This window comes from Tribolium castaneum, chromosome 2 (genome assembly GCF_031307605.1).
Source record: "Tribolium castaneum strain GA2 chromosome 2, icTriCast1.1, whole genome shotgun sequence".
Classification (NCBI taxonomy): domain Eukaryota; kingdom Metazoa; phylum Arthropoda; class Insecta; order Coleoptera; family Tenebrionidae; genus Tribolium; species Tribolium castaneum.
The window spans coordinates 22943314-22956706 of NC_087395.1; the positions used below are offsets into that span (position 1 = coordinate 22943314).

General features: G+C 39.6%; 3 protein-coding genes across 7 annotated transcripts; 2 read left to right on the forward strand and 1 right to left on the reverse strand.

Annotated features, from left to right (window-relative positions):
* Window positions 1-14: 14 nt before the first annotated feature.
* On the forward strand, window positions 15-7952 carry LOC103314292 (uncharacterized). Its single transcript, XM_008199924.3, has 15 exons — window positions 15-617; window positions 660-1358; window positions 1403-1506; window positions 1550-1741; window positions 3677-3812; window positions 3863-3948; window positions 3995-4271; window positions 4315-4857; window positions 4903-5191; window positions 6216-6477; window positions 6523-6891; window positions 6937-7258; window positions 7304-7450; window positions 7490-7613; window positions 7659-7952. Exons 1-15 carry the CDS (start codon window positions 18-20, stop codon window positions 7907-7909), a joined length of 4401 nt encoding a protein of 1466 aa, XP_008198146.2. The 5' UTR covers window positions 15-17; the 3' UTR covers window positions 7910-7952.
* On the reverse strand, window positions 7895-9562 carry LOC656705 (uncharacterized protein). 3 transcript variants are annotated; one of them, XM_015983718.2, is made up of 7 exons: window positions 9428-9562; window positions 9265-9378; window positions 8979-9171; window positions 8773-8926; window positions 8514-8724; window positions 8213-8470; window positions 7895-8168 (listed from the first exon to the last, which is right to left on the reverse strand). In XM_015983718.2, the coding sequence occupies exons 1-7, from the start codon at window positions 9515-9517 to the stop codon at window positions 7911-7913; spliced, it is 1278 nt and encodes a 425-aa protein (XP_015839204.1). In that variant the 5' UTR covers window positions 9518-9562; the 3' UTR covers window positions 7895-7910. The 3 variants fall into 3 exon arrangements, with proteins under 3 accessions (XP_015839204.1, XP_015839203.1, XP_064211306.1); XM_015983717.2 differs by having other exon boundaries at window positions 9217-9378; XM_064355236.1 differs by lacking the exon at window positions 8213-8470 and having other exon boundaries at window positions 9217-9378.
* Arf1 (ADP ribosylation factor 1) lies at window positions 9372-12805 on the forward strand. Of its 3 annotated transcripts, none has more exons than XM_008199967.3 (4): window positions 9372-9508; window positions 10010-10180; window positions 10268-10377; window positions 11922-12805. In XM_008199967.3, the coding sequence occupies exons 2-4, from the start codon at window positions 10033-10035 to the stop codon at window positions 12210-12212; spliced, it is 549 nt and encodes a 182-aa protein (XP_008198189.1). In that variant the 5' UTR covers window positions 9372-9508; window positions 10010-10032; the 3' UTR covers window positions 12213-12805. The 3 variants fall into 3 exon arrangements, with proteins under 3 accessions (XP_008198189.1, XP_008198188.1, XP_968387.1); XM_008199966.3 differs by having other exon boundaries at window positions 9465-9597; XM_963294.5 differs by lacking the exon at window positions 9372-9508 and adding an exon at window positions 9647-9785.
* The last annotated feature ends 588 nt before the right edge of the window (window positions 12806-13393 follow it).

The window sequence follows — 13393 nt, forward strand, 5'->3', positions numbered from 1 at the left end:
ATTTTCCATACGTCAGTATGAACTGTTTGCCTCTGATCCCTCAAAATGAAGATCACGAAGTCCTCCCCCTTATCCATGAAATTTTCCAACACACTCTTTGTGCCAGTAAATACCCCCGAAATGTTGCCGAAAACTACCGAAAATACAAAGTCGGGGGCGATTTTACCGACCAGAAAAACACGGCTTTGGCCACAGTCAAAGTCTTCGAGGCTCTTGAGCCGCGCTTGAGCGACATTTCCGACGTGGAAGAGGAGCTGATGCGCAACCACGCGCTCGCTTTGGTGCAAAAAGAACAAAATTTGCCACTCATCGAACACTTGCGCCTCAAGAGATTCGACTTCTTCCAAAAACTATCAGACAATGCTGTCAAGACTTACGAGCTAATTCAGCGAAGCGATCTGTACCCGAACAAAATTGAACAGTACTTAGATTTCACCTACAATCCTGGCTTGCACACGTGCGACCCTTGCATTGGTGAAAAATCAAACGAAATAAAAACCACCATAAAAAAGAAACCACGGAAATGTGAGCGAAGCGAACCCGACGTGACCCCACCTTTCCAGGCAGCGCCCCACCAAATAATTTTCTGGAACTACGAGCTCGGTCAAGTCTACAGGGTGAGTTAACCGGCGTCACGCCAAAATTATACCAATTTGCAGCAAAAATTCAAAATTATTAACACGACGCGATCGCCGCAAAATTTCAACTACTATCTGTTCCCGAAAGACAGTCCGTTTCGCCTTAAATTGTTAACGGACTCGCAACGAGTGGCCCCAGGCATGTCGGCTGAATTTCTCGTCGAATTTCGCCCCCAAACTTTCCAAAACTGCACCGAGTTTGTCAAATTTCGCACGATCAAGGGCGCCGATCTCAGCGTGCTTGTGTCAAGCGCGCGGGATTCCCCCAAACTCGCGTGCTACATTTTCAACCCTTTCCTGCCCTGGTACGCCGTCCGGAAGCCGGGGCCCGGCAGCAAGTATTTTTCAGAGCGGAGGCGCACGGCGCTCAATTTCACGATCGACTGCGGTACGTGTCTCTTGGGGAACCACTCGTTGGTCACCCTGATAATGAAAAATGACGGCGTCAGAGGGCGCTTTCTGGTCACGACTGAAAACGAGTGGGTTTTCAGCGAACTCAATGTCCGTGCTTGTGAGATTTCGCACGGTTGTTTCACCATTTTCCCGGCTTTTTTCGAAATCGACAGCGGCGAGATTGGGCAAATTGCCGTCGCTTTCGTGCCCGACAAAGTCGGGGTTTTCACCGAAAAATTCGTCATCATCTGTGACAACAACTCGCATTTGGAAATTGAGATCCTGGGCGACTGTATTTTGTACTCGGACAAGTTTCTCAAAGTCAACGTAATTTTTAAACAGGTGGCAACACGTGTATAATTGTTTTGCAGATGTATTTGCTGGAACACACTTTTTCGTACAGTAATCGGCTACTTTCTATAAATTTAGCGCCTCGGCAGACTTCAAGTGTCATTTTTTCGATTCTGAATAACAGGTGCGATAAGATATTTTGAAAAAATTCAAAGTGATTGTTTCAGTCCGGTTTATTTTAATTATTACTGGTTGTTAAAAACTTCAACTGACGAAAAGTACGCTGGGAAAAAAATGGACCCTGAATGGATACGAATTTTGTACGGCACTCGATTTCTTCCAACTTTTAGCACAACCGACGTTATTGTACAGTTAACAGCGGACACGGAAGAAGAGGGTTTTTATTACATTTTTTTAAGGTGACCGTTTATTACGAGCCCTAACAACTAAATGTTTGGAGTGTTTGGACGAATACATTTTTGTAAAGAAAATGTGCGTCAAGCCAATGAATGTTTATTAAAAAAAAACAAGTATATTTTAATAAAATACGTTTCTTTTGTAACTTACGACCCATTTAAAAACGTCTTTAAAGGACCTGATATTAAACATAAAATTAATACAAAACAAAAAAACAGGAATAATATCAGACAATTAACTGTTTGGACAAAGAAAGAAATTGTTTGGTAATTTGTGACCTCTCTTTTGGCTTTAATGACGTCTTGAATGTTACGCTGGCATTCTTTAACGAATTTGTCACAGAATTTCGGCGTTTTATTGCTCCAAATATGTTCTATTTTATTTTTTAAATCTTTTAATGATCACTAAGGAAGATTTCTAATAAAACATTTAATTAATGAAAGAATTACCAAATTAATATTTTAAAAGTTTTGCTGTGTGATAAGATAAGCATAATTTTTTTGAGAAATAAAAATTTCTTCGGGATATAATTTTTCAGAGGGTTTGCAATTTATTTTTGATGCTGTTTACTGTCCCATATTGAACTCAAATTGCCCCAGACCCTCTGAAGTAATGTCATTTGTTCCTTGGCAAATTTTACTGTACTTTTGAAACAGTTTTTATGAAAAATGTCTTGTTTGTTTCTTATTCTTATGAGTAAAAACAATCTGTTTTATTGCACAAATATATTTATTATTATTATTATTATTATTTACTCGTTTTCGAGAATTTCAGATTCAATACGTACATTAAATTAAGACTTACTTGTGACCCATAGAGTTCTCTGCTTTTTTTAAGGCAGCAGTGAATAATGTGTTTTTTGTAAATAATTGTAATAAATATTTTGGTCTTACATTAGATTGAAGGTCTAATAATATTAAATACAAAAACTTGACTTTTTTTCTGATAACTGATGGAAAATCAGACCAAAAATAACAAAAAATAATTGAGTTTTTGCTGAATAAACGCTTGGAAACGATAAATTTTTAGTCATTTTCGACCTCATTTTATGACATTTCCTTTCTAGGTTGAAAAAAAAACTTGATTTCTGTTTTAATCCTCACAACTTACCATTTTTGACATAGCTTTGTGATTTATTGCCTTAATTTTTAAAAATCGGGCGCAATAATTGGGTTTTTGCTGAACAAATGCTTAGAAAATTTAAATTTTTGATCAAATTTGGTGATTTTTTCGTTCTTGTTTAATGAGAACAGGAAAAAAACTTTGTTTTTGGTCTAAGAACCTGTTTAAATCATCACAACTTGCAAAAATATTGTCATTTTCGACATAATTTTGTGATTTATTGACATAATTTAAAAAAATCGGGCGCAATAATTGAGTTTTAGCTGAATAAACGCTTGAAAATTTAAATTTTTGATCATTTTCGATCAAATTTGGTGTTTTTTTTCGTTCTAGTTTAATAAGTACAGAAAAAAAACTTGATTTTTGGTCTAAAAACGTGTTTAAATCCTCAGAACTTGCAAAAATATTGTCATTTTCGACATTATTTTGTAATTTTTATTGACTTAATTTTAAAAAATCGGGCGCAATAATTGAGTTTTTGCTGAATAAACCCTTGAAAATTTAAATTTTTGATCATTTTCGACCAAATTTGGTGTTTTTTTCGTTCTAGTTTAATAAGTACAGGATAAAACTTGGTTTTTGGTCTAAAAACATGTTTAAATCATCAGTACTTGCAAAAATATTGTCATTTTCGACATAATTTTGTGATTTATTGGCTTACTTATTAAGAAATTAAGAAAACAAAAAGTAGTTTTTAGCGAATTACATAAGTTTGAATCCATACAAATTTATAAATAATTAAATATAAAACGAGATTTTGCCCAAACATTTAGTTATTAGGGCTGTAGTTATAAATTTGCCAACCTTTTGTTCAGTTTTTATTTAAAAAATATCCCGCTGGTAAGTCTGGAAGCCTATGACACTAAAACACATGTAATAAACAACTACAAATGTGACTCTTCTTGCACTATTGAGCAAGACAATGGTGAGAATTTATTCACCGATTCGCAAGTAAATGATAATTCATTTATTATTCATTTATTATTTAACACAATTTTTAGTTAGGAGACGTCCACGTCTTTGAACTAGAAATAAACTGCACGGTTAAACAACCAGAACCCGTCAAACTTGCTACGGTTAACGTCAGGTAAAAACAAACACTGTTACCAACCACAAAATCAAAGCTTGTCCAGTTTGGACATCCCGACCCAAGGAGTGTCCCCACCTGTTTCCTTGCGCCTATCAAAAAGAGTCCTCAATTTTGGCATAGTCCCGAAAGGAGTCTCGGTTTCTCAAAGCATAAGTGTTGAAAATTTGACTGACGATGAGATCGAGTGGACAATAATGGAAATCCATTGCACCGACAAGTCGTACCTTTGCGTCTCGTCCACAGCCGGCGATTTGGACCACTACAGTGGCACGTTGAAGGGGAAACAAAAAAAGAAACTTCACTATACGATCGAAGCCAAAGTTGGTTGTACTGTTCTTATTCCTGTGACAGTGGTATTTTCAGGACGCCAAACGCTGGGTTTCAATTTTAATCCTTTTCGCGTGCCCTTCGTGCACTTGCCAGAAGTACACCCTCGAATACATCTGTATAGTCGCGTACCAAGTCGCCGAAATCAATATTTCCCTCCGCACAGACACCCAGCTCTCCGTGCTGTGCCCTCGGGAATTCATCTACGTCGAAATCCCCACAATACACACAATCTACGTCCACAATTCGGGCCTGGTGGTGGGCTGCTTCTACTTCCTCAACCCCGTGGGGGCCGACGCAGACAAGCTGCGGCTCCGATTCCGCCCCCAGTCGGGGGTGGTCCAGCCAGGGGCCGCGGTCGAGGTCAGAGTCGAGCTGACCGCCCTCAAGGAGGGCCTCCTGGACCGCGTCCACGTCCCCTGCTTCGTCGGAGATCCTGAGCGACTCATTGCCTTACGAGTTCTCTGCTCAGTGGCCACGATCAACGTGCATTTCTACCTCCCGGACGGGGACCGCGGGTACAGGAGGTACATCTGGCCGCCGAAGAGCGAAATGCCGGCGTGGGACCACAGCATGGGCGTATGGTTTTTGGCGTTAGTTGCTTGCGGTTAATTGGGGTTGTAGAGTCGAGGGGAGGGCGGGTTTCGGGGCGATAAGGGGGAAAGTGTGTCGGATGGCGAAGGGGGTGACTTAGGCGATAGTCTTTTGTCTTTGATTGGGGGGGATTCAGTCGCTGGGACTTACCCGACGATCAAGAGGAGGCATGTGGGGGTCAGGGAAGCTACAAGAGTGTCTTTCTACTTTGAGAATTTAACGCCGATTAAGGGGCGTTTTGCGGTTGAGGCTGCGAATTACGGGCCTGCGAGCGAGTGTTTCAGTCATGTTCTGGTTAAAGCCAGAACTAGGACCAGGGGTAGGTCAGGCGAGGGGCAAACCGCTTCAAAATATTGTTACAAATATTTTAAAAAATTTCCAAATTGTTTTACATTCATTTAAATAATTCCCCAAACATCTAATTGCAAATTTAAATAAAAGTAAACCGATGTGATATTATTTTAAAGTCCTGTGCTTGATTAAATAATCTCTTGGTATTTGCGGAAGTTTTTTTCCGTAAGAGTTTATTTCATGTCATAATAGTTTTAAAAATTGTAACCTTTTTATAGTTATCGCTATTTTATTCATTTGTTTTTAATGAAACATAAACAATAAATCACAAAAAAGTAAAAATAATTCAAGAAAATAAAAAAGGTGTAAACAACAAAATAGGACCACAAATTGTATATTTTTCTTCCACAGAAGTCATACCCACCTATAAATTCTTTGTGGCTCCTTTTATATTTTCAAATGTAATTTTAAACGCTCGTTTATCAATTACTTTCCCAATATAACACCTTTATAATTATATAATATCCTCATAAAATGTAACATATTTTTTGGTATTTATTCGTTTTTGTTTTTACTTGAAATAAATCTTTGAAGTCGTTTGATGCTAAGTCTAAGAAATTCGTTCGAAGACTTTTTTTAGAAATTTGTCACTGTAATTATTGTACAAATTCTTTTAGTTCCCTCCGATACAAAGGAAAAATAAATAAAATGAGATAACAATAAAACATTTTAAAAATTTTTGTTCTGTAAAATATAGCAAAATTTACACACTGATTGGCTTCTGAAAAATGTAAGTCTCCTGACTTCTAAACCAAAAAAGTTACTTAACTGGTTTTTGATTTTGAAGCCTCCATTTATGTCTTTTACATCATACAATGCATAAAATCAACGGTAACAAAATAACATTCGTATTAGTACTTCCAATACGAAATTACAAACAATAATTAAACAGTGGTATATTTCTGCGTAATTTCAACACAATTCGACAGCGGTTTACCCCTTTTCAAAGCTGAGACACCCGACAAATGCTTATCGCAGTTTAATTTCCTTAGAATTTTTTTGGGAGAGAGCTTGCTTGGACGGTTACGGCATCGTAATCGAGCCTGTTTACCGCTCCGGCGACATAATCCCCTACGAGGTGGTCGAGATCGACCTCTGGATCTACGCCAACACTTGGGGGAAGTACCTCGAGGAGATAATCGTGGAAATTGGCGACTTGACGCCGTTTTGCTTCAATTTAATGGTCGAGGTTGTGGGACCGCCGATTGAGTATCCCTTTGCCCGCAACACAACGCTGCCGTGTCCCACTCTTCGGTACTTCCCCCGGTGGTGGTACCGCCAATAAAACCGAAATTTCAGTTTTGAAAACATCGCGTATGCGACTGAAAGCACCACAACTTGTTTCACTGTCACCAACATCAGTGCAGTTCCGATTCAAATCAGTTGGCACACGTACTACGACAATGAACATAAGCCAGTGTCAGCCCCTGTGAATTTTCTTCTCGAGTTTAATGACGATGAGGTTCAGTTTGTAATGTCCCGGGATTACTACGGGTGTGAAGCTTGTAGTAAATGCATTATGATAGAACCCTGGGATTTAGTTTTGGAGGCGCAAGAAACTGCCACAGTTAGTGTGACAATAAGTGCGTCCGGTTTTAATCCAAGCTGTGATAAAACGAAGCTCAAGTACACATTGTTGGGATTTATTGGTCTGAGAAACAGCGATAAGTACGATTGTTTTACGTTTTGTCAGAGGTGAATCAATTCAAACAGGTTTAAGGAGAACTACTTTAAAAGATTATCAGGAGTGGACCTCACTCCAACTAAAGTGGAAGTGTTAGTCACGATGGAGTTGCCGATTATGCAAGTCGATATTGCAAGTGATGAAACCACTATTGATATCTTCGTTAATGATTTGCTCCTCAAAAATCATAAAATACCGACGGTTTATCTTCTTTTGAGAAATATTGATATGAGTTCGATCATTTTTTCCATCGAGATTGAGAAACCGTTCAAAATTGTTGAAGCGCGAACTATTCCCGGGGGAATCACTGATCAAAAAAACTTGATTCTCGAGAGACACGAATGTTTACAGGTAACAACCATCAAGAATGACCAAAAAAATTATTTAAAAAATTAGGTTGCGGTAACTTGTCGCCTCACAAGCCAAGACTTGTTCGACTATTCTGAATTTATCTACAAGTCGGAAGACAACAGCACAGTCGAGAACTACACGAGTGTGATCTCCAAAGACTTGAACGTTTTCCAAAAGGGGGCAAAGCGCCAGGTTTGCCAACCCAGTATTGTCAGTTTTATAATTTTTTAGATGATTCCGTTTCAAGTCCGCCTCCACTACCCCCACATCGAGGTAAAGCCCCCTTTTATCAGATTCGGCGAGTGTCTCCTATTTCGCACCAAGAAAAGCATGATTTCGATTTACAACATGACAGGTTTGGGGGTGTGTAAGTGTTACCACCGCTATTTTCGCGTTCTAGGAGCTTTAACAAGTTTCGAAATTCTCAAAACAACCGAACATGACGACTTTGAGGTCCACCCAAGTTGTGCCCATCTTGAGGCAAACACTGGAGTTAATAAGCAGTTTGTGGACGTCGCCGTGTATTTCACTCCCAGACATTGCAAAACGTACAACGCAAATTTGCGGATTGTTACCAACATTCCTCAATATTTTATTGATGTACCCGTGACTGGTCACGGCTCAAATAACGAGAAATTCAACATGGATTAATTTATTTTTTCACAAATTTTGCAATAAAAAAACCGACAGAGTCTATGCTTTGATGTGGCCCGAAACGCTGCACTTTTTTCAGTTGTTCGCTAGTCAACTGTGTCCCGTCCCATCCAGGGCCGCCCAGAATTGGGGCCGCTTCCACCAATTCGAGTTTGAAGTTTTTCAAAGCCCAAGCCACAATCCCCTCGTTCTCAGCCAAAGTGATCGTACAAGTGCTGTAAACCAGAGTTCCGTCCGTTTTCAAAAGTTGGACGGCCTGTAAATCAAAATTGTGAAAATTTATCACTGTCGCCAACTCACCGTTTCGAATAATTTCCGTTGTAGGGGGACATACGATCGCAGAATTTTCCGCGACGTTGTATTAACAAATTGCGGTCTTTTGCCCAAAGCACTACAAGGGGCGTCTAATAAAATTTTATCAAAAGATTCATAACAGAAACGATCGAGTAATTTGGTCGAATCGGTTTGTAAAATTTCAACTTTAGCCCCGAAATTTTCGCAACGTTGTCGCAACTGTGCAACTTTAGTCGGGGTTTTGTCAATTGCGACCAATCTGCCCTAGAAAACTGTTAACTGGGGCCAAAACAAACGATTGGCTTACTTGGTTTTTCAAAAGGGCCGCAATATGCGTTGTTTTGTTCCCCGGGGAAGCACACATGTCCAAAATAGTGTCATTGGGGCACGGAGCAAGCACGTGTGTGCAAATTATGGAGGGCAAATTTTGTAGCAGGGCCGCACCTGGGGGTAAAAAATTGTCCCCTAACACGGGGGGACAGCTTGATATTGTTTCAATCATTTTTATGGCGAGGCCGCTACAAAAATTATGATTTTGTGTTCGATTATTTGGCGTAAAGATTTACGTTTGAGGTGTTTCGCAAAATAGGTGATTACGTCCCAGGATTACTTCACCGTTTCCGATGAACGTTTTCTTGCCGTTGTATAATTTGAGGAAGCCTTTTTTACATTTCTTGTCGAGATCGACGTAAATGCTCACGTTATCACCAATTTGTATGTCTATTAAGTAACATTAATAAGTTGATAATGCCACTTGGGACAAATATAATACTTGACATCATTCCTATGACCCCGGGGGCGTAAATGTGGGCCCCCCGCAAGACAGCGGCCCCACAGACCGCATCAACGACAATTTCTTTGTTGTGTTTTTGGGGAGTTTGGTGTGATACAGGGTGGTGGACAATGACGGCGTCCGCGCAGCTGGGGTGTCTCTCCACGCGGAGGTCCAGCCCTGCACCTGCAATCTGGCAATAGGCGTTAAGCCGGTCCTGTCCAGATGATCTAATTACGTGACTAATCGGTAACGCCCGCCGAAAAATCGAAATTGCCTCACTCACATGTGCCCGGATCCATCTGTGTGCCTCTCCCACGTCGGCCTTGAGCGTGTTTACCCTAAAAGAAGTTATTTTGGGCGCTTGGCAGAGCCATTTCGTGACCTCCCCGATTTGAATCTGCAATCGCGCGCTCAGTCCAGTGCTACCACCCGCCAACCGCATTCACCTCACTGACGTTTGTTTCGTCGTCATCGGCCCTCCGGACCAGGATTCCCGCATCGAAGTCGTCCCCGAAGGGTGATTCTGGGTATGGCATTGCGCGTGTGGTGAACCAGGAGTCGGTGCACTTAGAAAACCGCCCGGTTCGGCGGAATTTCGGCTTTGCACCTGCACTAGGTTAGCTTGTTTTGATTGGCAATTGTGGGTCACGTGGGGCGGGGCGGCCAATGGGAGCGGCGCTAGGCCAAGACGTGGCATGAAGTACGAAACTCTTTTACGTCCGCCATATTGACGTACGACAACTTTTGGGAGGATTGGTGAATGTGATAGCGCTTCTTTGTGTGCAGAGTGTTGTTTTACGAGAGGTACGTGCGAAAGGGGCGCAGGGCGCGTGGGGCGGTCGGGGGCGCGGGCGCGGGCCGGCAACCGCCGGCGTTGCGACGCAAGGGGGCCCAGGCCCGCGGTTGTTAGATCGATACGCCGCTTTATTTAAAGATTAATAACCGCGTTCGGCCAACGGCTGCGGTCTTTGTTCTAAATTTAACCGCGTTGGGGCGCAGATGATTCATGTTTTCTTCTGCGATTTTAGGTTTACATTGTCCAGCAGCCAACATGGGGAACGTGTTTGCGAACTTATTCAAGGGCCTCTTTGGCAAGAAGGAAATGAGGATATTGATGGTAGGGCTAGACGCTGCGGGTAAAACCACTATTTTATATAAACTTAAATTAGGAGAAATCGTTACGACTATTCCCACAATTGGTGAGTAAGACCGTTCCTTTGACAGACACGTGTCTGTTTTTCTCACAAACAGGACCAGCTGACCTAAATAACCAAAACAATTTCCAGGATTTAACGTCGAAACTGTAGAATATAAGAACATCAGCTTCACAGTATGGGACGTCGGCGGTCAGGACAAAATTAGGCCGTTATGGAGACACTATTTCCAAAACACACAGGTATGTGACGTCGCTGTTTAAATCTACGTTTAGTGAATTTTATTTGCGTCGTAATGATTTGGCAGTTTTATTGCACGTTTCAATTAAACGGGCCGGGGGCGGGTTTTATGAGTTGGAATTTTTTCGATTTTTTTTAAATGCGATTAATGCGCCCTCTGAGAATTTGACAGGTGAAAAACAGAATCGGTGACGTCATCAAAATTTACGCACGTTGTCTGAATTGTCGATATTTCGTACACGCAACAGGTGATAAGGGGACAGATGACGAATCAGTGTGATGTTTAACCAATGGTTTTTATTAATAGATATCAGGAAGTTATCACACGGGAAATCACCGTGATAACGAATTTGAAAAAGGTCAAATTTTTGTATTTTCTTCTGTCTTTTTAACGAATATTGCCCTGTTTTTTATTTTTTATGTTTTTTATTAAAAGTTTTATTCGATTTGCCGTTTTCACATTTATATTTTAATCAGTTTGATTACCATTTCATAATGTTGGTATGTAATTTTCATAGAGACAGCCGCATCGAAGTGAGACCAGCTGCACATTTTTAAAAACGTGTTAAATGCTTGAAAAGACAGAAATAACACAATATTTATTGATTTCTGGCTAGAAAACGTAACTACACGGTCGAAAAATGATTTCGTAGTAATTATTTTCGACCCAAATCGTCTGTGTTTCGTCTTTTTTGGCGAGAAACGTGCTAATAATAAGCACGTAAATACGGAAAAATAATGCCTTTTTCCATTCAAAGTATTTTGCGTACTAATTTTTTTAATCTCAAAAACATGCATACACAAAATAATCCAGAAAACTTAAAAAAAATTGGTATTTTTTATCATTATTTCCCTTTGGACCCTCTCGTGGCCAAATGACTTGTCATTTGTGTTAGTTAGAAAGAGATGAATTCTCCTTTTTATTTTTTTATATATAATTATAATTATGTATTTATATTACGTGCTATGTATAATGCATAATTTTTTATTAAATGTTATACTGGACTTCAAATTAGTTAGATGTGTCAGTCAAATGCCAGGTATTTAATTTTTCCTTCTAAAAAACAACTTATTAATGGAGGATATAACAGTATGTCTGAATGTATTATTTTACACTGATAAAAATTAAATTGCATTGTTTTACTTATGTAATCTGATGCTTCGGAATTAGTAATTGTTGGAAATATCAAACAAAACACGAGGATAAGTTCGTTAGAACTACCAGTTTAAATAAAATAACTGGATGAAAATTCTTCCTTGTGCTTGTTTACTCTATTTAGCGTATTTAATGCAACTTATTTTAAAGCACAATAAACAAATACTTTGATTCGGAAACCCGATCTCCTGCCTGCATTTTATGAGTTTTTGTTGTTTTGGCACGCTTTAATCGCCCGGAAATACGTTTCGAGTGATCGGTATTTCGTCGCAAATTTGAATTTGGGTGCAATTATCAAGCTTAGAAGTCGTGTTGTGTCCGTGGATTGAGAAGATCGGAAGTCGGAAGCGTCGGTTGAAGTAGTTTTGCGTTAGCAATCGGCTGTTGCAGGGCCTAATCTTCGTAGTGGACAGCAACGACAGGGAGCGTATAGGCGAGGCAAAAGACGAGCTGATGCGCATGTTGGCCGAGGACGAGCTCAGGGATGCCGTTCTCTTAATTTTCGCGAACAAGCAGGATCTGCCGAATGCAATGAACGCAGCCGAGATTACGGATAAGTTGGGACTGCACTCGTTGAGGAATCGCAACTGGTACATCCAAGCGACCTGTGCAACTAGCGGAGATGGTTTATACGAGGGTCTGGACTGGCTCTCAAACCAACTGAAGAATGCCAACCGTTAAAGTGCAGTGTTTTGATTATTTTTCAGTTTTTTGTTCAGAAGCAATCACTTGAAATTATTGTGATTGGGACTGTCAATGTTACTATACCATATGTTGCAATTAACAACTGTCACATCCACTGTTTGTCGAACATACTCTCTTTAATAAATTCGTTTAACGTGTTTTCTTGATTTTTTATTGTAGGTATGGAGGGCAAACAGTAGAGTCCTACCAGCTAAGACACGTGGTTTCTTTTGTATTTTCGGTACATACTTTAAGTGTATTTATAACTTGTACAGTAGTTTTCGTGTGAGGTGTTTTATTTGTAACATATGGTAGGTTCCATGTTCATCATAGGACATCTTTTATTGAGCTCAGCTCAAAACATTTTATTGTTTACTTTTCTTGGTTTTTCTTTTGCATTAATCGTAATTCATGTCTACGGATAGCCGTTGAGAAATAGGTTTTCTTTTTGACAAACAGCGGAGCGCAAGTGATTTATATAAAATTTGAAAAATAAATAAAAACCGTCATAAATATATATTGGCTAATCAGTCTCGTGAACATTCCCGTTTGTCAACATACTGTATTATGAAATAAATTTATATTATTAACTTATTGTCTTATAATTTAATAAATTTTAATCAACATGTTTTTCTTTTATTGATTTTTACGTTTTTCTCAAAGACTAAGGAAGAACAAAACATGTTTATTAAAATCGTTCAGTGTTTGGAGATCTGCAACAAGCTATTGGAACTCTGTACAATGGTCGAAAACGAGAGATTGTTTTCCGCTACTCTAGTTAGTTAATATTAATTACTGAAACTATTTTAGGTATCGCTTTTGCGATTATGTATGAATGTCAATCATGTGAAATATATTGTATTGTGCTTGATTGGTAAAAGATTTATTTTAATGCTTCTTGTGACATTTCACCTATTGTCAAGGAATTCAAGGAAAGCGAATGTGTGACAATACAATACATATTTTTATTTAGATTTTTTAACATGGTTGAAGACAGTAGTTGATTGCAGTTCCGCAAATAAATCACATTTCATATGAAACACTCTTTTATTTTCATTGCGCGACGACTCGATTAGGCGCCCGCACCAGCTTTACTCGTCTAATGACCCCCCAGTCACCGACCCAATAAAACGCATTTAAATTCAACACAAAACAAATAAATCCTAATTTAACCGGGC

What these genes read in the sequence shown, in the direction of transcription:
- LOC103314292 (XM_008199924.3), top strand. Translation starts at nt 18, where the DNA reads ATGAACTGTTTGCCTCTGATCCCTCAAAATGAAGATCACGAAGTCCTC. An exon ending in ACTATACGATCGAAGCCAAA is followed by an intron (nt 4,272 to 4,314) that starts GTTGGTTGTACT and finishes TGGTATTTTCAG; the next exon opens with GACGCCAAACGCTGGGTTTC. An exon ending in TTCGATTTACAACATGACAG is followed by an intron (nt 7,614 to 7,658) that starts GTTTGGGGGTGT and finishes TTCGCGTTCTAG; the next exon opens with GAGCTTTAACAAGTTTCGAA.
- LOC656705 (XM_015983717.2), bottom strand. Translation starts at nt 9,517, where the DNA reads ATGCCATACCCAGAATCACCCTTCGGGGACGACTTCGATGCGGGAATC. An exon ending in TTTTGCGAAACACCTCAAAC is followed by an intron (nt 8,725 to 8,772) that starts GTAAATCTTTAC and finishes TAATTTTTGTAG; the next exon opens with CGGCCTCGCCATAAAAATGA. An exon ending in AACGGAAATTATTCGAAACG is followed by an intron (nt 8,169 to 8,212) that starts GTGAGTTGGCGA and finishes TTTGATTTACAG; the next exon opens with GCCGTCCAACTTTTGAAAAC.
- Arf1 (XM_008199967.3), top strand. Translation starts at nt 10,033, where the DNA reads ATGGGGAACGTGTTTGCGAACTTATTCAAGGGCCTCTTTGGCAAGAAG. An exon ending in TACGACTATTCCCACAATTG is followed by an intron (nt 10,181 to 10,267) that starts GTGAGTAAGACC and finishes AACAATTTCCAG; the next exon opens with GATTTAACGTCGAAACTGTA. An exon ending in ACTATTTCCAAAACACACAG is followed by an intron (nt 10,378 to 11,921) that starts GTATGTGACGTC and finishes CGGCTGTTGCAG; the next exon opens with GGCCTAATCTTCGTAGTGGA.